We start from the raw sequence: 27015 nt of genomic DNA on the forward strand, positions 1-27015 counted from the left end.
TGTTTATTGGCGAAGTTACAATCTGCCTGTAAAGTCGCCCAGTGTAATCATCGAGTAAACTAATAATCAGGTTGTAAACACTCCACCGAGAAAAGTTGAAAGCCGGTCAACTTTACACGCTACACTCCGGCGTGTGGGCCTACTGCGTCTGTGCAGTAGAGCGCAGTACCAACCTCCCGGTAAAAAAACGAACTACGTTCCGTCAAAATAGTCGCTGGCTTGTGGCTTCTCAGCGAATGGAAAGTTTTGTGTGTAATCATCAAATCGCAGTAGCTAAATCGCCCGCTTTTAAATTCGCCAATAAACAGCTCGCAAAGAACCTCAATGTAATTGAGGCTTTAAGTACATGCGTGGATAAAAATAGTTATAATCATTTTTGTAGAATATTATATTATTTATAATACGTAGCACTAACAAGTAACAGCGCAGTATAGCGAAGAAAAATATCAAATTAAAGAAATTCCATCGCTCCGTATTAATATTTTAAAATATAACTCGCTATGCTATGCATATACTTATTCTTGCAACGTACGTTTTGAAAGAGGATAAGTCAAGTAAAAATTTTAAAATTATTTACGGTTCATATGAAAATAATAACGTCACTTTATATACCATGTCCATAGGATATATACTCAAATGTTGACAATACAATGGTTTTATCATTTTTTCATACAAAGCACATGTTTGGATCCTGTTTCACGTATAAATAGGTGGCCGCGCGGCTTAAGCGTTGGACTATCACGCCGTGGGTCCCAGGTTCGAATCCTGGGTCTGGCAAGTACACATATTGTTTTTCAATTTGTGTCTGTCAGGGTATGGACCTTATAGGTTGAGCAAGTGGCTGACATACATTTCTCGTAAAAAACAAAATCTGTTAATACAAACCTCTACTCTGTGGAGGCCAATATGATCCTATTAGGATCGGACATGGACGAAAAAAAATTGGTTACGTGAAAACAGCTGCTAACTCACTAATTGTTAATTATATTTTCAGTAATTCAGGTAATTTAATACGATATCATTGACAAAGCAAACCCTCCAAACCAACCGCCCCGCACCACACTCAAGCACCATAATCAAGTGCATCGAGAGGCCCTACGTTTGGACGTAAAGCATCAACAGTTTTTAACGCCATGCAATGTATCAGAAACCGATACCTAAAACTGAGGTTGCCACGCACTAAAGTGTGCTTTGACCGAGTTTACAAAGATGTAATCTAATAAAAAGTGCTCATAGGACAGAGGATTATGGTGAACTGACAAAAAAACAAATGATATTAATTAATTATATAAAAATAGTATGCAAAAAAATGTTAAAACAATACGGACATACGAATACGATGTCGAAAACTTTTTAAACGCAACAAAGTTGGCATTTGTTACGACCAGTGGGTCTATTCTATACTTATCGACCGCTAAAGTGATAGATATTATCAAAGGGCAGGTTTGTATCAAAGTATAATGTACTTATTGCAACAATTACTATCAACGTATTGTAATTGTTACGTGCTAACCTACCCTAAGTTTGATAATATGTATCACTTTATCACTTTAGCGGTCGATAAGTATAGAATAGACCCACAGGTCGTCGGACGGCTCTATAGGCCTAACAGCTGGAAAGACCGCATCTCTTCCCTTTCAGAGTTTATTTTTCAACATTCCCAGATGATGTGGTTTGCATTACATTACGTAGTTCTCCGCCACATGGACATGTTGGTCGGGTTCAAAGAGCTTGTCAGCGAATCCACTGGATCCAATCTCTATAGTCTCCAATCACTATGGAATAGTATGAAAGAACAAAAATATGTGTTTGGTGGAGGCATTCCACTTTCGCTTCCAGGTCTTCAACACCGCGTGGAGCGTGATATGATGATAGACAGTGAAAACATTAGTGACCTGTGACGTCTGAAAAGACAATAACAGAATAATAATAATTCACAACGATTATTTCGCAGATATTAATGGCAGTGGTCCATTTCAAGTCACAATCAATTGTCATTTTAAATTAGTAGAAGTTATTTGAGTTAAATGACATCTTGTTAGAATATACCGCGACTTAATTGAAATTCATTGATTTTCAACGAAGCGATTTTGTCCAAAAGAATTAATAATACAACCATAGAGATCGGACTCAATCTAGCTCAGTGGTTTCCAAACTTTATGTTAATACGCCTCCCTTTAAAAAAAATCTAATCTTGGCGCCTTCCCCCCCCCTTTATTTCATTAAATAATATAGACACCTTTTCAAATCGTCAACAATGTAGTAATACAAAAATGAAAAAAAAAATATAAAAATAAACAAGGTTTTACGGTACTGTCCGGTTATCAGGAATACAGCGAAAAACACATTTTGAAAATAGCCGATAAACTGGATTATTTGTTAGGTTAACCTAACAAAACCTAACCTAACCCAACCTAACCTAACCTAACCTAACCCAACCTAACCTAACCTAACCTAACCCAAACTAACAAATAATCCAGTATATCGGGTATTTTCAAAATGTGTTTTCCGCTGTATTCCTCATAACCGAACAGTACCGGTTTTACTACCTACTTATATTATATTCATTTTTAAATTAATTTGTTTTTCATGCGATGAATGTGCTTGTTTATTAGCAATCATCGTATAGGTATTACGTCAAATTTAAACGCACAACCACATATTTAAAATATTTAATAGCTATGAAACAAAGCAGCGCCGCAGGCGACTTTTTTACTATTACTGAAATAGTGTGAAAAGTGCATTAGCAAACTAACCAAGAACTCAGTATATAGATTTTTTTTTGCTTCAATATATCTGGTGCAGAAATCATTTAAAAGTGGAAACATAGCGAACTTATTTTTTCCAAAGCTCCATTTTTTTATGAATGGCTTCACTTTGTCTTTTTAAATCAGTGAATGCATTAGTGGTCCTTGCATTGATTTATTTACTCATTTTTTAAAAATTTCAACCAAATAGACAAGTAAAACAACAAAATTATCGTTCCTAAACAAATTTGCCTCAAATTTCAACATTATGATTTGACCCTTTTATATATTTTTTTCACGAGATATCCAGCGCGCTTCACAATAGTATTGAAGTGAGGTACCTACCTATTATAAAATTAGTCTCCATGTTTTCAGACAGGTTTGCAAACAACCTTTTATAGTACTGTTTTTTATGTAGTTTATAACTAGCGGCCGTTTTATAAACAATGCATTTGCAAACTGCAAACCTGTGGCTACATTAATTGTGTGAAACTTTTCACGCCTCCCTTTGCAACCCTCCGTGCCTCCCAGTTTGGAAATCGCTGATTTAGCTAGAGTCAAAGCTGTGTTTTTAAAACTGTGGTTTTGTGGTGGAATTTTCATTTAAAAAATATATAACGATGAAAAAATGATCAAATTCTCAGATATAATTTAATGGGGAAATCGTGAGGAGTTAATAGGAATTACGGTTTTTCTTCTAGTAATAGATTCTTGGATTTGCACAGCGTGTTTTTCCTCCTTCTTTCTTCGTCGTTTCGAGATCATTGAAAAGGTCATAGAGATAATGTCTTGAAGTGTATTGTTATGCATATAGCCATTGCCGACTCAAGTAGAAAGCCGATACATTCACGACGACTGGTCCTACTTTTCCCGCCCCTCCCGTTGTTGTCTATGGGTGACCTGTCATTGTTCTATAGAGTGCTCATACTGACGCGTCTGTCGTGTTCACAAATTGAATGGTTTGATTTGGATAGATGAGTTACATGATAAATAATAAACTAGCATTATCACACCTTTTACAAATGTAATGCATATATCAATGCTACATTTTTTTCGAAATCGATATTACCACTGTTTTTTGTGTGAAGGACTAGTCTGACTTTGACAGCTGATGAATAACAGGAATGTATATTATTTATAAATAACACTGATAGTTCATAATATATTTGATTTGAGAATTTTTATAATTCAATTTGAAACGAGAACGGGCGAATCAATATGTCAAGCAATCTGGTATCTGATTTTGACAGCTGAACAGTGGACCACTCGTTGCTTTTGCAAAAAGATATGCTCAGGCTTTATTAATCTAAAGATGGCGCTGGTATAGCTTAGTCTGCATTCGGACTTTTTTTTTCGTTCGATAGATGAATGCATTGCATGCGTAGTTGGCGCATTGCTTGCCGGGTCAAAATGGCCGTTTTTCGTGATAAATGTGATAGAGCAACTAGCTCTATTACCCATGGACTTCTTTTCTTATCAGCGCATCTATCCTATACACAAGACTGCTTTCGGCCGCTACGGCAGCTATCTAGGGTAAGTTTGTATCGAAGTATTAGCACTTATTGTAACATTACCCCATACATAACATTGCTATAATAGTCGAAAAATCGCCTGCGGTACTATTTGACGAGTAGAATTTTATTTTATAACTATTTTTAGTGTGTTTCCTGACTAATCACGTCTGCGAATAAATGCTACTTTGGCCTGTTAAGACATTTTAAGTCCCGCATACTATCTCGCCGAACTAAAACCACTCTTTACAATACACTTGTAAAGCCAGTGCTCACCTACGCAACGGAAACCTGGACATTAACTCTGCGAAATGAACGAGCCCTGAACATTTTTGAAAGAAAAATTCTCCGCCGTATATATGGACCGATCAGGGACGGCACCAATTGGAGGAGAAAATATAATGGTGAGCTCTACGGGCTGTACGAAGATTGCAGCGTTGTTCAATCAATTAAGATTGGGAGACTGCGATGGCTAGGTCATCTGCGCCGTATGAATGACAACGAACCGGCAAAGAGAGTGATGTCCGGCAATCCAATAGGGCGTAGAAGAAGAGGCAGGCCAAAAATTCGCTGGTCGAATGGAGCTGCCAGTGACTGCCGTATTCTGGGGGTACCGAATTGGAAAGCGGCCACACTGGATATGGACAGGTGGAGGAAGCTGTTGAAGGAGGCCAAGACCCACACCGGGTTGTCGCGCACCTGATGATGATGATTATGTGTTTCCTGACTAATAAAAATGACTAATTATTATTCAATATGTGAAAGATTTTTTCCTTCTCCTTTTTTTGATAGCTAAGTAACATCAGTGCTTTATAATATGATACCAAGTGCCAACAATTAATTAATATAAGTGGATTTATTTAAAAACACCATTTGGAGAACACTACTGTAGAACATTGCACTGCCCTTAACCATAACGATAGTTGGGGGGGGGGGTCGTCGAACATTGTGGCCTGAGGGCCTGTTTTACCTTATGTGGGGGGCCATGCCCAGGATTCTACCCTATACATGAAAATTGAAAGCACCAAGGACTGCACCGGCTATATCTTTTTATTTCTTGAGATATTATGAAGAACTCTCCGTGGTTATGAAGATGTGGTTGTCATTCAATGTGTTATTTCATTCTGAACCTGCCCATCACCTATTGTCGAGTTCAGAATACACTATCGAGCTTCTGTAATATGCCACACTGTTGCAGAAGACCTTTAGTTCATAAGTTCTATTATCGTAATGTTTAGACAGTTGGCATAATAAATGTTGCTTTTTACCTCTACGCAATTAGATTTTTGCTGATTAATACGAGTTGCTATTAATACTTTTATTTGTTTCTATTAATTCTTAAGTATTAATATTTTTTAAACATACGTTATTCGTGCGACGAATGATTTTGAAATTAATGCATTTACGGCCCCACGTGCGCCGCGTAGGTCAAAATGGATATTTTATGATATTTTCAGAGCATGATCCTGGACATTCCTGAAACGTTGTAGATAATCTAATTATATAATTTTAAAGCCTTATTATCCTTTATATTTATTTTAAACATTTGATGACTGCATAAAGTATTTGTATTACATAAAATAGTATTCTTTTAAACCTCTCGATCTAATGTTATAGAATATAGTCATATTGCAGTACAGCCATGTGCAGTGGTGTTAAGATTTTTAAGATTAATTAAATTTTTAAACGCATTTATTAAACTATTAGTAAAATTAATGTTAACATTATATAGTGAAATATTTACGATAAAAAAATATGTTTTATAATCTCTGTGATCCCAAATTTGACAAGAATTAGGCATTTTATTATTCAAAAAATGGGCACGATTAACACATTATTGAAGATAATTATAAAGATACTGATTATAAGCTATGTCTTTGACCATTCAAATGTGATAAATACCCTACGAATAATGGCTGTTTTATAATGATTATTTACCTAAGAATAAGGTAGTATTTTTTTGAAATACGCAATTTCTATTGGCATTTCCTAGTGGTTAATCTACAACATACGGCCGTAGCCATAAATTGACAAACGACGAATGAAGTTGGGAGTAAAATCATGTTAACGCGCGTGTTTGAACATGTACCTAACCGAATTTTTTTTTAAACGGTGTGTTTAAAAATTATGTATGATATATACCGGCAAAAGGTATCTCTAACGCACGTATATATTAATAATTTAGTTGCTAGGACCCCAGACCCCTAGCAACCAATAATGGTGTCGAAATAACTTTTCATACAAAACAGAATTAACTGAAAATTAATTCAATTCTACTTAAAGATGGCTAAAAGTATTAAAAAATGCATTGGCATCGTGTTCTGATATATTCTAAAAGTTTCAAATGTTTAAGTTAAAAATCGATTGCAAGATTTGTACTGGACAAAGAACCACCGGACAAATAAGAATACAAGCTAAGTAAAACGTTGTAAAATGAACGCCTGCATTCAATTATTCATTCGCGATGATCATCCGCAGTGACTCGTCTAAATGAGTCTTTAGCTACGCTACTGTAAAAAAATGATGGTTAATGGTAATAAATGGCATGCGTATATCCTTCGATTTTGTTTGTAAATGTTTCATAACAGTAGGTAGGAATTTACGAAACTATTCTGTAAGTGTGGCCGAGTGTTTGTAAGCAAACATTAAAATCTGTTAATTTACTTATCGAACCGTATAAAATTAGGTTAATAACACAAAAAGATTATCGAGATAGCAAAACAAACAATCTACGTTATCTAATATCCATGAAAATTAGCATTGAGTATCGAAAATAAGTTACATAAATTCGCTGCTATGTAAAATGCACAAAGTTACTTACCGAGGCATCTACTATAACAAATGGGCAACATTTTATTGTATTTCAACTGTCTTCATTTTCATTTTCCTTACTATTGAGAGTACTTTAATTTCTATACAATTTCGAAGAAGTCCTTTTATAGGGCATGTACACGTGCATGGATTTATGTGCACCAATAGTGTGTATTTTAAATTATCGTAATAATAACTGCTTACACGTAAAAGTGCTGATTGTCTCGCCAACCTCATTTTTCGAGAGTAATACCCCGTTTATACGTGCAAGGATTTACTGCTGACAGTATCTATTTCTTTCTTTTTCATCTTTTGACCATGCCAATCCTAATAGGATCATATGGGCCTCCACAGAGTGTAAATTCGTTTTAACAGATTTTATTTTTACGAGAAATGGATGTCAGCCACTCAACCTATTAGGTCCATACTCTGACTCATAAAGAAATTGAAAAACAATATGTGTACTTGCCAGATCCAGGATTTGAGCCTGGGAACCTCGACACTATAGACCGGCGCTTAAGCCACGCGGACATCGTGGGTGTGAGTATCTATTATCGTAGCCATAACAAGAAAATGTACGTGTAAACATATATTATCCTGCAGTTGCATGATTATATGCATGAATCACAAAAGTTTGAAAGCATCTGAATTTTTATGCGACAGTTGTGAATTTTTCGATGCTTGCGCAGTAGAACGATAGTGGCGAACCTGCTGGCAAAAAATGTACTACATCACGGAGAGACTCATTTTGAGGTTAACCGATTTTTACATGTCGAATAGTAGATAACATAAAATGACAACATCGCGTCTGGCTTACTATTGAAGAATGAGGTTGGATAGACAGTTATTGTCACGATAGTTTAAAATACACATTATTGCTGCCAGTAAATCCATGTGTACATGTGCTATAAGCGAGACGCGATGTTGTCATTGCATGGTGCTATTTGACAAGTCGTGAAAATCGGTAGACGTTAAGTGAGTCTCAGGTCGGTGTTATCCGTTATTTTTCCGACAGGTTTTCCACCACCTTTATATTGTGCAGGCGCAGACATCGCACAGTCCAATTGTTGCGTAGAAAATCAAAAGCTTCTGAACTTTTTTGATTCATGCATGCAATCTTGCAACTTGCACGATAATATATGTTTACATGTGCATTTTTGTCAGCAGTAAATCCATGCACGTGTAAACGGGGTATTATGCCCTGTTAAAAGAAAGGTTAAAAGTTAGGTTACCTTGTAAAATGTACGAAGAAACATTTGTACTGATATGAACTTGTACGAATTTTAAAAATACGTGTCATCTATTTGAGATACGAAGTTGATGTTCTAATTAGATTGACATATAAAACATTTGACATTGATTCATAACATACATTTGATTTTAATAAGGTGCGTTTTAAGTTTTTTTAATTGATTTTTAATTATTTGATTTGTATCTACCATACATATTATCAAATGTTTATTTATTACTAAATAATGTCAAATTTTCTATTTCGATCTAATTGGAACATCTCTGTCTTGAAACATATCCATTATAATAAATGGAACATATTCGGCGAAATTGACAATGGAAATGTCATTCCTCTTCAAATGGTCTACTGCCACTTTTGTAATGGGTAAATCTTATTTCGTGCATATTGTATTCGTGTAAGTGTTTTCGTACAGTTTACCAGCAACTTCTTTATTATCACCCGGACAATGGTAACTTCATTATTATAACCAGCACCAGTAACGTCTCCATTTCTCTCTGTCTATTCATTAAAAAAAAGAATATCTTTACTATAACAATCGTCGGGGTCACCATTTGTAGTTGGTTGGTATGGTGTCCAACTACTATATGGATACATATTTGGTTAATAAACACATTTTGACCTGTTTTAATGGTTGTTTATTGTATCATATTATATATATTATACTAATTTATGATGCTAATTAGAATGTATGGCTTTCTATTCTATTATATTCTATTCTTTCTATTGCGGATAAACATAGTATGCGAGGAACGATTATTCAATTGAGAGATTATTTGTGAACTGCCTGATTAAAAGGTTTGATATCGGCTAAGTTCGTAAGTTCTATTTTATGCCGATAGATAATATATAGATATAAATTTACACACCCGAAAAATTAAACTATGCTCTTAAAAGCGACAAATTTGCAAAAAAAAAAAATGTCAAACTGGCAAATTTAATTTTCAGTATCTGAAAATATTTAAAATATATAATGCAATTTGGCGTTATCATCATTAGCTTGGATCAATCCGTTGCTGGGTGAAGGCACATCCAAGCTGATTCTATTTCTCTCGGTCCTATGAATTATTTACGTTGATATATTGGACCGGCTAGCGAGACAGCTGGCCGTTGCCAGCTAACACCGCTTATGATAATAAATTGTATAAGTTCATTGTATTTAATATGTACGTCATAATATTATTATTATTATTTGTGGGTTCATAGAAAAATCTTTTACGAACACGCTTCATAATAATATTATTATGAAATAAAAAATTTGAAAATAGAACACTCTTCCTAGCAACGCCTGTTTGTGCGGCGCGGCGAAAACTCTAACTAATTGACCTCGCTTTTCCAATGGCAAACAAAAAAGACCGTTTCGTTTATTTTGACAGAAAAAAGCGCGGGCTTTGCCAAGGTGAAGGTTACCTAACAAAATATAAGAAGTCACATTTTAACTTTTAACCACTCGATTTGCAAGCTTTTTTTATCGTATTGCTGCATGTCCGGCAATTTTTTTTTTTTGTTAATTATTTATTACGGTTTCAAATAACAACATTTTGATTGTATATGACATGGATTAGAGTATGATTAAAATTGAATTTAAATCCAATTTTGGTAGATAATAATTGAATACAATTGAAAACATAAGCTCAGATTTTATAAACAATGTTAGTTAACTACTTAAACATTATATAAGGTGGACTTTGGCTGTCTCAATCGGACTATTCCACTCTATCCGGCCCGCTGCTCTTTTTTTATCTAATATTTAGGGCCCGGATTTATATGCTAGTGCATGTTTTGTTAGGGTGTATGCACAGCTATTGGAGTTGCACAGAAATCCGTTTCGAAAGACGCAGAATCAAAAAATAAAATTGTATTGTGCATATAAATGCATATTTGAGACATTAGTGCATATTTCATTAATAAATGCATATTTTAGGACTTTTGCATTTATAATTTTATCGAAAAATAACTAAATCAGGTAGATGCACTTGCATTTTTAATGGCATCCCCGAGCATTTCATTAATTCATCAGAAAAAGTGAAGTCAACTCGGGCACCTATATTTAAATTTTGCGCTATCACCTCTGTGGACGTTGAGAGATCATTTTCCGCATATAAACAAAATACTGACAGATATGCGGAAAATTTTATCGGACAAAAAACAGCAAATAGAATTTAGGAATAGTTAAGTGTGTCGTTTTTGTTTTTTTAAGTTGTGTTTAGTTTCCATAGTTTACATTTACATTTTGTATTTCTTGTTCAATTATTTGTACCTACTTGTAAACAAACTATTTTGAAAATTGTAATTGATTAACTTTATCTTGATTATTTGTGTTTTTTTGTTATTGTACTATATTGATTAAGATTATTAATTTGTTATTCGATTTTTATCGGTAATATTGGGTGAAGTTGGTATTTGTAATATTTTTCCATAAAAATGTCAATTTTAACTGCATATTTCAATGATTTTAAGTGCATATGTGCATGCATATAATCATGTGTTTTGTTGCATGTAAATCCGCTCCCTACTAATAATTATTAACTTATAATATCTGTAAACCATCAAGACACCAAAATCGTGGTCTCCAGCACTCCTTTTCAGCACGTTTTCCTTCTGGTTCACTAAACGTGAGGTGATTTATAATAATACCTACGTGTCAGGCGTTTAATTTTGATAAATCTTAGACATCAGTATGGCTATTTTAACACATCATTTAACTCCATAATGAATAAAACAAATGATACATAAATGATATATATCGTATTCAGGCAGTTAAATATACCGGGAATTTAACTGTCAGGCGTGATATTTTACAACGTTTTTATTAGGTCGTATTCTTATTTGTCCGATGGTTGTTTATCCAGTACAAATCTTGCAATCGATTTTTAACTAACTTTCCGACTAGCTAGACATTTGAAACTTTTAGAATATATCAGAACACAATGCCAATGCATTCTTTTAATACTTTTAGCCATCTTTAAGTAGAATTGAATTCATTTTCAGTTAATTCTGTTTTGTATGGAAAGTTATTTCAGAAAAATCCGTAATCCAATCCACTATTATTGGTTGCTAGGGGTCTGGGGTAATAGCAACTAAATTATTAATATATACGTGCGTCATTGTGGAAATCAATATGAAATGTCAAAATGACATTTCAGTGACATTTCTATCAAGTACAATTTTTTTGTTCGTTTAAGCTAGTCAAGTCAAGTTTATATGATTCAACAGAAAATTTAAAAACGTTGTATATAAAAAGTTCTTTTTCTCTTGTAATTATTTTTAATACAGCCGCTCATGACCGCGCCGCAATAACCGCGAGCTGTTAAATATCGTTGAGTAACACAACACAGTTAACGCTTCTTACTTGATTCTAATGGGACGCATTTGGAATCAAATAAGACGTGTTAACTGTGCTAACAATAATTATTGTAGATAATTTATAGAATTAATAAGAGTGATATCTGTGTTATTTTGGAGCAATAAAAATAACGGAAACGTGTTACCGTATTAATTATTTATAACAGCCCTGCAGGTTCATTAAATTACTTATAGAACTCAGCATAGTGATATCGCAAAAATGTTATCGTCATAGATAGTTCAAAGATCTTTTACAAGATTATACGCTTAAACACTCTTAGCTTCTGTTAATCAGTAACAGTTAGGCCCGTTTCAGACGGGACACCGGTGTCGCGCTCGATATAATATAGGAGGCCTTTGTATTCGAATAAAGAGTCTTTTGTATAATGTTTATGAACGTCCCAAAGCTAATGAGTCTACGCATAATTTAGCGTTACAAATTAGACCATAAATCTGGCTGCGGTAATAAAAACAAGTGTATCGGCGGCTTGAGAATGTAGCGGCCGACGGAATAGCGTACCAGACACGCGTTGACTCATTAGCTCTGGGGCGTTCATAAACATAATACAAAGCCCCTTTATTCGAATACAAAGGCCTCCTTATTATATACGAGCGCGACAGCGGTGTCCCGTCTAAAACGGGCCTTAATGTCCACGTGAACCATATCATAATACTGATCTCAACAATGTTCCTGTTTATTGAACGTAAAAATATTTAACTGACGTAATTAAATAGTGTTCATTAAATGTATTATACAACAATAGACTTCGTATGGCAGTAAAATTATATTTTATGATGTAGTTGAAACTAGGGATTGCAATACCGAATGAAAATACAAATACCGGTATTTCTTATTGAAGCGTCTACTTACAGAAGTATCTACCGATTAACAGACTTATAAAAATCTCTTAAATATTAATATTTTTTAACAAATATATCTCAATAGGTACATATTATATAACAATTATATAAACCATTAAAAATATCTAAAAATAAGATATGGTAGAGTTGCTGATGTAAATTAATACATTTTGTTTCTACTTTAAATACTGGGATTCCTTTTTTTTTAAATACCGGTATTGCAACACCTAGTTAAAACTACTTATATAGAATATGTGCCCAGTAATGAAGACCCCTTATTAGGTGATTGTTTACAGCCTACCTAAGGTGAAGGATCAACCTGCGGCATCTAGAGCGGCAGAATACGAAGATTGCAATTTAATACATTTTATTGATAATTTACATAATATGTAGGTAAGTTGATAATTTAGGTAACAATGGGTTAAGTAATGTTTGACACTTTAACTGGAATACGGAATATTTCTCACGATTGGTAAACGAGACCATCTAAATCCATAGAAACCCTGAAAATATTAATAGGGATGATGGGTTACAGTTGAAAACGGCATGGTTTCCGGCACTGTCAGCAAAATCTAATATTCGATCCGATATCTCTGGTAACAATTGACACATTACTCTGAGCAACATTTGCTTTTAGCTAATCGGATTCCTTTTTGCATTCTTAGAGCGACGTTTGCATTCATACACTTACATTGCACTTCATCATACCACATATCTCTCGAGTCTTGATAATGGTCACTGCATGAAAGTAGGAAGAAGTACACGCGGTGGAAACCCAAGAATCTATTACAATGGATTATTTGTCTATATATTATAAATATGTATGCTAGATAAAAAAATTAAAGGTAATCCTATATAGAACATGCATATAACGCACAAAGAAATTATGTTCTGCAAATGATTAATCTAGTATTTGACTAATAGCTAGGTTTATATTATCTATTTTAGATCGTTCTATGTTGTTATTTACATTTACAATTAAACTTCAAATTGCAATACTTATTACTTAACATGATTTCGAGACTTATCAACTTTTCGCAGTAACTCCATGATTATTAAAGTGTTAAAATCAATCAATTCGTATCTAACACATTAAACGAATAAAAAATATGTATAAATAATTACAAGATAAAAAGAACATTTTATATAGGTACCACGTTTTTAAATTGTCTGTTGAATCATATAAACTTGACAATTCTATGTATTAATAAAAACTTTTTATTGTACTTGATAGAAATACTGAAATGTCATTTTGATATTTCATATTGATTTCCACAGTAACGCACGTATATATTAATAATTTAGTTGCTAGGACCACCCCCTTAGCAACCAATAATAGTGAGTAGTAAATATTACTTTTAACGATTTTTTTCCGAAACATACAAAAAAGAATTAACTGAAAATGAATTCAACTATGTTTAAAGATGGCCAAAAGTATTAAAAGAATGCATTGTTGTCGTGTTCTGATATATTCTAGTCGGGAAGTTAGTTAAAAATCTTGGACAAACAAGAAAAAATTTGTACTGCACAATAAAAAATCTGTACCGGACAAACAAGAATACGAGCTACTAAAAACGTGGTAAAATACTTTATAAAACTTACGTTCTTTAAAGCATCTTGTGGTATTATTGTATTTTATTTAATGGTTGGGTTTCTCATTTACGTCCACGATGGCACGAGTGGTTAGAGAAGAATTAATTAATTAAATTTTAAATTAAGACCCTGGAAGATCTATTTTACTGGCCATTTTGGAAAGTCTGAGTTAGATTTTTAACATTTCTTATGTTAATTTACGTTGACACTATGCACCTATTGTGTGAATAACGGATTATGAATATTAAGTGCCTAATTACATTGTACGATCAGCGACAAGTGAGTACTTGACATATGATTGAATTCGGTAGGAACATAGGTAATATTTTAAAATATATATTTTCATAGGTGCAGTTCAAAGTCAGGCACGCTTTAAAGAGAGTTGCCGAGAACAGCAGATCATAATTTCCTTATTTCCAAGGCAGTGGTAGTGCACATATATCTCAACAGTCTGTAGGTATCTTTACCGACTTATTGTGTCCACTATAAAACAGATCAAGAAATATAAATGTGAAAACAGTCGCCATAGACCAGGAATTTGAAGCGAAATTTGCTTTATGACGATCATGCCATAAACCCAAGAAATACAAAGCCTCTGGGATATCGTCAAATATTACGAATGTTGAATGCTAGTTTCATTTACGTGATAATCTTTATTACAATATGGTATTATGATACCAGTGGCAAAGGGTGGAGGTAGTCTGTTAAAATCCGCCATAAATACTGCACACTACACTTTGTCAGTCATATGTATTTGTTTTCATGAAATAAGATTACAATTTATAGATGGTGCTGGCTAGTTTTTAAAATTCAATTAAACCCTGCAAAACCAAGCCACAATAGATAATAGTCAAAAAATACTCGTCTATATATTATAAAATATCTAAAATCATACAAAACTTTAGATAATTTATAGATAGAATAATATTTTTCGTCTATTATAGTTTGGTTTAGGCAGGACTTAATGAATTTAAAAAAATGAACCAACAATATGTGTAATATAATATATCCTTAATCCAACGAAAACAAATATGTATGAATGAAAAAAATGAAATTTTGTCGTATTGCTCGAAGTATACCAAAAACTATTATGGTTTGATATGGGTAGGGTTTAATTGATTTTTCAAAAGTAACCAACACCATTCTATAAACTGTAGTCTTAGTTCAATAAAAACAAATACGTATGACTAACAAAGTTTAATGTGCACTATTTATGGCGGACCTTAACAGCCTTGAGCCTACCTACACCCTTCGCTACTGTATGATGCAGACGTGTTTAAGTTTATCTCATACTTCTCCGCATTCGAAGAATTAAACTTTGTTTCAGCCTAATCCAGAAAGCAACCCACTTGATATAAGTATAAACAGATATCATTTTTTTTACTAAATAAAACACAATACCGATGCTCAATTCAATATAATTAAAAAAAGTTTCAGGTTATTTACATTTTCATTTTCACATTGAAAAAATGTATGCACACTAAAACTATTATTAATTAAATTAACTATTTTTTTATTCATCGAATAATTCACAAGATTTAAGAATGTAAAATCATTTTTATTGAACATAGATAATTTGAAAACACTTCTGAGAAATATATAACTAATAGGACCCCACTGGAATAGAATCTGAGTCTCTCGGGATTCGCGCCCACGCGCATTGACCACAATGCTATGGGCATCTTATCTAATTTTAACTAATGGTTCTTACGATAGTCTCTGAAGTGCTTTCTAAATTGAGTTACTATTGAAATTATTAGCTAAAAATTCTTTCTTTTTACATTCTGTTAAAATTGACAAGTAACCATAAAATAATAAGTCGGTAATAATAGGATAAATATGTTCAAGGAACACACATTTTTAAAATTCTAAGTTAATCATTGATTTAAGTAAATAATGATTTCAGATATGGATTGATTATTTTAAAAAAACTTTCAAGTGCGAATTATACGTGTATTAAATTGCATATATCGTATTCTGACTCTAGCACCCTTCCCCTCATTAAATAATATAAAACTTGTTGTCATTGATAGAGATGACAAATAATCACACTGTAGAGTGATTACTGGTTCAGGCAACTTTTTTTGCATGCAAAAGAAGATTTCTAAAATTCGCAGAATATGTCGTCTAATATTGACAGAATATATATATATATATATATGTGCATAAGTAAACGAAGAAATTATTGAATAAATAAAAACGTTAAGTTTTTTTCAGGTGACGTCTGATAATTTATTGGTTTTGTTTGGTTTGAAATGATCAGCTGTCAATTTTCGTAATGTTTGCACACACAAAAATATAAATATGTGCGTCCAAAGTATATGGGAATTTCTCAATGTCAATATTTTTGTCTCCAGAATACTGCAAAGTTTAATTAGTGCAAATTAAAAAGTATTGGTTTTTGCAATAATGCTTTTAAACCGTTTTATAAACTTATTGATATTTAAAATTTACTTTTCATAGAAATGTTTTTATTCATCGAAAGATCGTCATAAGCGTCATGCGACATGTAATATTGTGTCATCGTCTGGTCTCCTCTACGAAGGTTGATATCACAGCTTCCACCTTGGAGATCATTGAGTGCATTCATTTATCATGTAAGATAGACTTTTAGCAAAATTCACATACGTTCTATGAAATAATAGAGATTGTATTAATAAAATTTAAGCAAAAACTAAACCATGGTCGACTGATTATGTCAGTTACAAGTAGGGAATCCAATCCCGAGCCAAAATTCAGATCCCGGGATTTCGGGATTACAATTTGACAATCCCGGGACTGGTCCCGGGATTGGCATTTTTTCCATTGTTAATATAAAATTTTTATAATTACAAATAACATTGATAAAATCGGTCAAAAATAAATCAAGTATAATTTATACTATTTAAGACATTTATTGGTAATATTGTATACCTTCAATCTTGGAAATACACAAGTTTAATGGAGTAAATAATATTGTAATATAAATAATAATGTGAATTCAATAGGAGATTGCTGTTTCTGATAGTAAAGACTTAAAGAATGGATTAGCGAGATTTAAAATAGTAAAGCAAGTAATCATGGCGTACTTAAGACCTTTCCGCTTCATAAATCTAATTAGTCAGCCAAATATTAAACTGCCGTAAAACGTATGATATCATGGTGGAATTACTTTGTTAAAAGTGCGAAGCATTGTTTTTTTCCAATCTTTCCATTTTTAATAATTTATGTGAAAAAATAAAATGAATCGGCAACCTACACATGGGTATAAATCAAGCTTCATTCAAACTCAGTTTATTTCTAATGTAGTTATTTTTTTTATTAAAATTATCTTTTCTGTCGCTTTTATTTTATTTTCTATAAAAATTGATAAAAAAAATCAATCCCGAAATCCCGGGGTTCATAGGTATCGAAAATAGCTCGGGATTCCGGGATTCGGGATCCCTAGTTACAAGTAACTTCGCATTGCTGGTTCATTTGAATATAACGTAATCTTTCTACTTCTTCTTCTTCTGCAACCATGTCTGATCCTAATAGAATCATAAGGGCCACCACAGAATGGAGGTTTGTATTAACAGATTTTGTTTTTACGAGAAATGGATGTCAGCCACTTGCTCAATCTATTAGATCCATACTCTGACTGATACACAAATTGAAAAACAATATTGTGTACTTGTCTTTCTTTCTTTATTGTTGTTTTTCAATTTGTGTCTTTCAGGGTATGGACCTAATAGGTTGAGCAAGTGGCTGACATCCATTTCTAGTAAAAAACAAAAATATGTTAATACAAACCTCTACTCTGTGGAGGCCCATATGATCCTATTAGGATCGAACATGGTCGGGAAAAAAATTAAATTAGACTTAATTTTGCCATTTTACACATCTCACATATATTGTAGTATCAAATCAGACATTTCAGTATACAATTGAGCTATACATACTAGTGGAAAGATACTTCTTTGTCAATTTCAACAGCCAAAGGCAACACATTGACAATGATTTTTAAGATGAATAATTACGTGAAACACCAAAAAATGCATACGTAGGTAATGTTAAAAAAGCAACAAACTTTAAACCAGAACGCGAACCACCATTTTTTGATAAAATGCCTTATAGTAGTATCACAAAAGTAAAGTATATTTTTATACAAATAACCATCATTATTTAGAATATTTAAATGAACAATCAGAAATAACAGTAACCATACGTACAGTATAACAAAACGACAGTGCTGTATATCAATGCTATTTTTATCAATAGTATTTTCGCCCACGATGGCCGAACGGTAACGTGTCGTTTCTACATGCTGTTTTTTAATGTGTGCTTGGATCCATAGTATGGACCTAATATGTTAAAAGCAGGTGGATACTCTAAACAAAAATATTCACTCTGTGGTGATCATAGGATCGAATATGGTTAAAAATATCCATGGCTACCAATTCAAGCACGCTTAAATATTATGGAATCATCATCAAATATTGTACCAAGTCATAGTCCAAACTACATAGGTATATGGAAAAAAAATATTTTTTATTCGTTAATAAGCAGCCAAGTACAATTAAAAAAATGATAATTAAAATATTAAAATCCATACACAACTTACCAGTCCGTTGTCAATTTTTCTTTTTCCGACGAGTTCATGTCGATAGATCACTTCAATGAACAATTAATTATTAATCTGACAATTTTATTGTCAGACATAAGCGAAAATGTCTATTATATTTATATTCTCACAGCAATGTATGATTAAAAGTTTACAGTGATGTACATAATAATAATTATGTTGGTACACGTAATTTTTATTTTACCGCGAAAAACTAATACAATGGTATTCTGCTTACGTATCACTATTATCGTAGAAATAATAATCGATGTGATGTAGATAAATATAATCCGCCAAGATAAGATTATAAATATTATACAGTTTTACGATTAAAATCACAACGGTTTAATAAAATAATTTATTGTCTCTTGAAACTGTCAAATGCATCAAAAATGTCATTCGTTCACAACACTTCTTGTCTATTAAAAATTCAAATATTATTTTATAGTAAGTATGCAACACCAATTTTTTTTTCAGTATGTTCTTAATTCAAAACACTTGTTCATCTTTGGTTTGGCAATCGATTATTCGATTTGCGATCACAGCACATTTTAACTGCAATATAATAATTATGTATTGCGATGTAAATAATATATAATATAATATGTTTTTATGTGGTATAACCGTGATTTACTGCCAAATTTGTTGAAAGACCGTCAGTGGCGACCCGTGGGGGTAGGCAGATTAAGCGTCGCTCGGGGGCGGCAGTTACTCGAATTTGATATTTATTATACAGACATAGCTACTTAGATTTAGTAATACGAAAATATCTTTCCATTAAAAAGATTACTAGTTATTCGTTATTACGTATTCGCGATGTCTAGTTTACTTCTGATGCGCTTCAACGTCCGATCGATTTATTAACCAGTACGCAAGGAAATTGCATTGGCCGTCGAAACTGAAGATGCACCCCCTCTTACAGAGCGTCCCACCTACCGCTCTTTGTCCACGATTTAATTTCGTTTTCAGTGGTATATATTTTGTTAGTGATGTATCCATACAACACATTTCTTAGATATTGGTGTCATGAAAGGATATTAAAAAATGCTGTATAAAAAAGGCGGCATTTTGGCGCCGCCTAGGAGCGGCATTTTGTCTAGGGACATCACTGAAGACCGTTGCGCAACGCACATTATGATTATAATAAAATAATAACTATGGTTTCTATTTTTCCGATCTATCGCGATAATGATAAGAGTAATAATTAAGTATGTCTGATATCTTTTGACCATCAACTAGATACCTATCAAGAATTGTATAAAAATATGTAGTTTTATCATTTGAAATAATATATTATCTATGATTAAAAAAAACTGATCACTTTACAATATAGAAAATAGCGCGGAAGTAGATGTCTACATACTCGAGACAATAAAATAAACAACGCAAGAGGAAATTAATATATCTTGACATTGTAGGGGACACACATTTACAAATCAGGTTTACTTTTTTAGAATTTAAAGATCAATAATTTCTCTACACAAATCAAATATTATAGTGAAAATGGACAAATAACCACCATTTAATTTGTTTTATATCAGCATTCATTATCAGGTAAAATTATATCTCAGATAATAATATGTTTGTATGTTTAAAAAAAATACAAAAAAAGCTATTAAAATGTTCCTTTTTCAAATATTAGTCTAGCATAAATATTTTTTTCATATTGTAGCGTTCGTTTATTTTGTTTTGAATGTGTTTGTATTCATAATATTATATTTTATTAATAATACCGTTGATAAACAAGACAAATGTATTTTGTAAAAATACAGTAAATTTAGCGAGGTGGCTAAAATGCTCCGCACGAGCGCTAAAACGAGAACGTCACAGAACATATTTATTGTAGGTATAGAAAGAAATACAAAGCGCGTCGAGTTTCTTCAAATAATGCCAACATTGAATGCGCGTTTCGTTTACGTGAAAAACTTCAATGCACAATATTGTAACTGTTAAAAATAACATATTCCTTAATACGTGTTTAAGTCTATCCCATATTTCTTCACACTCAAGAATTAGACCTCCTTATAGTCTCAGAAGGCATTTTTGTGTTCCATGAAAGACACAAACTACTTTTTTAAATTTTAAATATTATTCCAGCGCATCTATTCTATACACAAGACTGCTTTCGGCCACTATCTGGGGTAGGAAAGTATCCAAGTATTAGCACTTATTGTAACAATTATAATAAGTTAGTTGTAATTGTTACAATAAGTACTATGTTTTAATAGCACCTCTATTGGGTGTGATAAATTTTAGAGTGAGATACACAGTTTTGACAGTTTAGACGGCTAACTTATTGTAATTGTTATAATAAGTGTTAATATTTCGATACTTTCCTACCCTAGTTGGCTGCCATAATGGCCGAAAGCAGTCTTGTGTATGGAATAGATGTGCTGTTCATTATCGAACAAATATAGTGGCAACATTTTTGACAATTTAAAAAAAATAAATAGTCAATATTTATTTTGTTTTTATTTCATATTATACTTATTATAAACTCTCAATAAATATTCCGCGAGCACTTTATACAGATTTATGTTATCAAACGATTGATCAGATGATTTATGTTTTTAAATAATTGCGTAGCCGGAGTTATGCACAAAACAAATACACAAATTTGATAAGAATAATAGGATTCATTAGTATTTATTATTTCAATTATTCCTTAAAATGGCAACCGAAAGAGAGAGGGATATGAAATATGCATAAAAAATACAACGTAATAAAACGGCAATAAAATTGATTGAATGAATGAATGAAATAATTAACAATATTGTGATGGAAAATTGTAAAATATTAGTCCCCCAATAACAAACGTCTTTTTAAACAATATAATCAATTTTCTACCGTATTTTCAATGAAATCAACACGATTTTCCGTATTGACGGTTCACATTAAATTATCTATAACGGGGGAAGGGGGGTTTCCTCATCGTCACTACTCATTTTTCAGCGCGAAATTCAGCAGCAAAATAATACAATATTTTATTTTGTAATAAATGTGGGGGTTAAAAATTCGACGTAATCTAATCAGGGGGTTAAAGTTTTTGGATTGCGATTAGGGACGGGGGGGAAAGGTCGAAATACCGAAAATTATGTAAAGTTATTTACGGACGACTCTTTGGTTGATATAATTTGTTCAGCGAACTTATCTGCTAAACAATGTCATTAAATTTTAAGAGTATTGTGCTTGTGGGGTTAAAATTTGACGTAATCTAAGCAGGGGGTAAAAGTTTTTGGATTGCGATTAGGGGGGGGGGGGGAGAGGTCAAAATACCGAAAATTATGTAAAGTTATTTACGGACGACTCTTTGGTTGACATAATTAAATTTGTTCAATGAATTTATCTGCATATCTGCATAATCACGTAGGTATCTAATGTCATTTAATTATAAAAGTGTATTGTCTTTCACAAACTAAAATTTTGTCATCGTATTTATTGAATATAAATGGCAATCAGGGTGGTCTGGCTCTATATTATGTATATATTTGGTTATATAACTGAGAGTTCATAGATATGTAATTTTTTCTACATGGAATTCAAGTGCGAGAAAATCGCCGCTGCTATAGACCAACTTCTATATCAAGTCTTCTACGTCACTGCTCACTCATGAGCTGACACTGTTACGTCACATGTATTTTCCGCGCTGATACTATTACGTCACGTGCTCTTTGTGTATTTACTTGTCATAGCAGATACTCCATTTCTTGGGACTATTGAGAGGAATTAAAAAAAATCTTTTATATTTCTCCTCCTCACAACACTTCTACATTTTTGAAACAATGTTATTTGTCTTCTACCGTAAAGGTATCGTTATATCGAACACACACAAAATTATGGGCATGGGGAAAGTAAATGCGGGGGTGGATTTTATCCCCAGAAACTACCTACCGTGGTGACGTAGCAGTAGCCAAGGGTGGAGGTAGGCTGTTAAGATCTGCCATAAATAGTGCACATTAAACTTTGTTATTCATATGTATTTGTCTGTATTGAACTAAAACTACAATTTACAGATGGTATTGGTTAAGTTATACAAATCAATTAAACCTTGCCTAAACCAAAACATAATAGTTGTGTTATATTTTGGGCGATACGACAAAATGGTGCACACTTTTTCAATCATACTTATTTGATTTCGTTAGATTAAGAATACATATTACACATATTGTTGGTTCTTTTTTTAAATTCATTAAACCCTGCCTTAACTAAAATATAATACATAAAAATATTATTCTATCTATAAAATTTATGTTATGTGTGATTTAATTGCATAACTTTAGATATTTTATAGATAGACGAATATTTTTTGACTGTTATTTATTATGGCTTGGTGCCGCAGGGGTTAATCGAATTTTTAAAACTAATCGACACCATCTGTAAATTGTAGTCTTCTTTCAATGAAAATAAATACGTATGACTGACAAAGTATAGTGTGCACCATTTATGGCGGATCTTAACAGCTTACCTCCAACTTTCGCCACTGTGACGTAGAAGACTTGATATACAAGTCGCACTGTACAATTGGATATGAATATTTCGCGCGATGTCAACCACGGTAATATGTCAATATTATTTCATAAATTCTATTATGATATGAGTAGAATTAATAGTTTGTGTTTAATCTATAAAACAACACCGCATTTGCCTTTGGAATAATTAATTTTCGCTACGACGTCCATGAAGATCGCCTTCGTTATAATGTTATGTATATGAAATAAACATTTCCCGGGCAAGATAATAGACTATCGTAATATGGAAAAGTGTGATACAACTGATAACATTGCAAACGTCATGTTAAGTTTAGTATCATGTCTGATGTTGGGGGCATTATAAGCAAAGATCGTACCTGAGAAATACGAGATACAGGGGATACTTATTACTGTACTTTTATCAAAGCATTCTTTCGCAGATATTATAATATTTATGTTGCAGATATATATATATATATTGACATACACACAGATTTACCAATTTTGTAATATATTATTTTTACTGAATATTCGATGAAAAATATTAAAAAAAAATAACGCAGTCTTGCTGTCATTCGCATTACGGACTGAAAAAAATAGTTTGTATGCGTAAAAGTGCTATATTATATAACCTGCTTCTTGGGTAGCCATTTTTATTACTTACAGGTGAATTGAAGGGATGTTAATTAATTATGTAGGTATCTGTGTTTTTAATCGTCTAATCTAATCGAAGACGTTAATTTCAGATTTTATTATATTTCATAGTTCTATATTATTCTCATTTGACTAGAGAATAGGTAATGTACCTAGGTAGTTTGGTAGTATTTTTATTGGCACAAACTATGAGACAAGAGATTCTGAATCATAGAAGTGACCTGGGATGTGTTTGATTCTAAATTAATGAGAACATTATTATGATTTTAAAACTAACGTGAAATGTCAGATATGTACACACGAGCTTGCGAAAACAGAATATAAACGATATAATAAGACAGTATAGAAATATCTAGTTATGTATTTTTGCAATAATTAAACCAATTAAAATGAGATTGTTTTCCTCTTCAATACCGCGTATAAGAAAGTTTTTATTTTTTATAAAATAATAATATTAAAAATAAGATGGTAGGTAGGTATTATTGTCTGTTGTTTAGGTATACGTGAAAACAAAATCCCTCTACCGACGTATATTGTGTATGCTGTACGAAATTTGAATTTAGTCAAAAATGTATAGCCCCGTATTTCAGTACAGACCTAAAAACTTATCTATACAATAGGATGGGGGAGCCACTGTCGAAAATTACCCAATCAAGACTCGTAACTGGACAAAATCTGACATTCGAATGACATTTTGAAAATGGCGTCCTATGGTAGTTCGTAGTTTAATTTTTGACCATTCTTTAGATAAGTTTGTGGTTACTAAAATTATTATGAAAACTCATACAATAATTATTATAAACATTGCCAATATGATTAGATATAATATAATTTCCAATCAAAAATGGCAATACCTATGTTGCATTGATAAAACATTTTGACCTAAGCAACTGTTATCGTTCGGTATCTTCCAAATAAAAATACAATATACAATATAAAATATTTAAAATAATAGGTAGGTAATTAATTATCATTAATTAGGTAATGATTATTTTTAGTTCTTAGGTAATTAAATTTGCACAATTTTTGTTAATGAATTATAAAAGTCAGCACTAATATCCACAATGAGCATATTAAATTAACGAACATTCAACAGCCATATTTATTGTAGAGAAAGAAAACAAAACAAATTGTAGATAACAAATAAACGTCACTCCGATCGAACGCGTTCGAAAATGGAACGTACCGTTCAATTGTTGCGATTTTAAATTATCACTGTATTGTTTCCGCCGATAAATAAAATGGTAATTATTTATTACGTCTTGTACAAATGAGAAACAAGATGGTGACACGAACGGGACTCTATGCCTACTGGCCATTGCTAACTACTGACATAACTTATTAAACTAAACTAAATTGACAGCCGATGATCTTTCGCGGATTCACTACTCGATAAGTGGCGAACAATAAATGAGAGGGTCGTGTAATAGGTCGCGCGCGATAATAATATTATAATATATAAACATTTTTAATCAATTTCTTATCATTTATGACGCCTGTTGCTATCGGATTAATTTCATTCGCAGTTTTAATTGGTCATAATACATCACAAATACCAACAATTTTGCTAATATTTTTTATTATCAAACGTTAATGATGATATTTGTAATATTTTGACATATTTTTTAAATTCAGCTGACGATAAAAATGTGCGTGCATTATGTAAAATCATTCATTCACTCGTATTGCGGCAGGGTGTAGAATCCAAAGTAAACATACACACATATACTCCGATTTCTATAAGTTGGCGTACACGTCATCGCGTCGCCAGCGTCGCATTGACGATGGATTTGACGGAGGGCGGACGTAATGCAGTGTTAAGATGCTGAAGCGGGGGAATTTAGGAATTTAGTTCCACTAGTTTATAAAATAAACGTGATGACGTGAACGCCAGCTTATAGAGATCGGACTCTAGATAGAGGCACATTGTTCAAGAAATAGTTTGCACTAGAGATGCACGTCATGTGGCACCTCAATTATTCAAGCCAGTGCATCTGCTTCAGCTTGGTTGATGGCAGAAAATCACACAGGTCTCAATGACGTGATCTTGGTTGGACGTTGATTTATCCGCAATCACAGAACAGAGATAAATTTATTCCCGACTTATGAACGATAATTAGACATACAATCGCAAAGATATTCAATTATTTACAACTGTGGTTGTATCCCAATAGGGTCTATAAATTTTTGACCATGTAAACGAGAATCAAGCAAATGGCTAACAAGGTACGGGCGTAAAAAAGTTTCCCACTGGGGAAGCCCATAATGATCGCAAGTTGTAATAACATGAACAATCACAAAAACATGCAAATTACAGCACACCATATTATATTATGTACGTACGTTACGACAAAACGTCAAAAATGGTCGCCAAAGTTCATGCTGCCAAGGCGATATTAATTTCTAACCGATTGAGACACACTTAAAATAATCTGGAATTGTCATATTGTGTTGTAAAACAAAAAAATCGTATAATGAAATTGGTATAGTCCAAATCATTTCTAAATACTGTAGACATTAAATAGGTACGCATCCATGTTGGCCTAGGGCGTAGAGCGGACATCTTTGGAGAAATACAAAGTCTTGGGTCGCGGGTTTAATCCTACGGCCGGACCAAACATGCATTCTCAGAATAATGATATATAGAGAGCGCTCTTTTTTCGACCAAATGAAGCCGTGTTTCTTGCGTATAACGCACGGAACAATCTCGATTTTATTATTATCAACTTAACTATGAAACGTTATAACATCGTGTTGCTTCTCAGTACGGCAACCAAATTTAAACACAACATAATTAACCATATTAGTTCCACTAAAATAACTAAAAATAATTACCACTAACTTTATATTGAACATAAAAAAACAATAAATTTCACCAACACGTGCTCGCAGTTTTTAAATAAATGTTATCAGTCAAATCCATATTTACCGGCGACGTTTTCAAAAAAATATTTAATTCAGCCGTATAATTTCTATTTTACTCTAACGCATAGAGCGGAGATATAAGCGAGTAGAATGCTTACTCACTCGCACTTATGGTACGTTTTTGTTCAGGCCTTGCATGCATGTTATGAAGAAGAAGGCAATGGGTCAGGCGAATAACGAACACTTTATTCGTCGTAAAAAATCTTTTAACACATCCTTCCCTCTGTGGAGACTAAACTTGTGCCGCTTAAGATCAAACATGTCATTT

General features: G+C 32.7%; 1 protein-coding gene across 2 annotated transcripts in view; it reads right to left on the bottom strand.

Moving 5' to 3' along the window:
• Prestin (solute carrier family 26 member prestin) overlaps positions 1-27015 on the bottom strand; it is a 157519-nt gene that overhangs the window by 42769 nt on the left and 87735 nt on the right. The window contains exon 1 of one of the 2 annotated variants that reach the window (XM_085950792.1): positions 18700-19248. The exons of the other annotated variant lie outside the window; for it this stretch is intronic. Within the exon in view, the coding sequence (XP_085806918.1) occupies positions 18700-18737 (38 nt within the window). The 5' untranslated portion in view covers positions 18738-19248. Of the gene's footprint in view, positions 1-18699; positions 19249-27015 lie in introns of those variants that run through there. 2 annotated transcript variants of the gene reach the window in all.

Source organism: Rhyacophila brunnea, unplaced genomic scaffold, assembly GCF_057557595.1.
Source record: "Rhyacophila brunnea isolate RB1 unplaced genomic scaffold, BYU_Rbru_1.0 scaffold_23, whole genome shotgun sequence".
Classification (NCBI taxonomy): domain Eukaryota; kingdom Metazoa; phylum Arthropoda; class Insecta; order Trichoptera; family Rhyacophilidae; genus Rhyacophila; species Rhyacophila brunnea.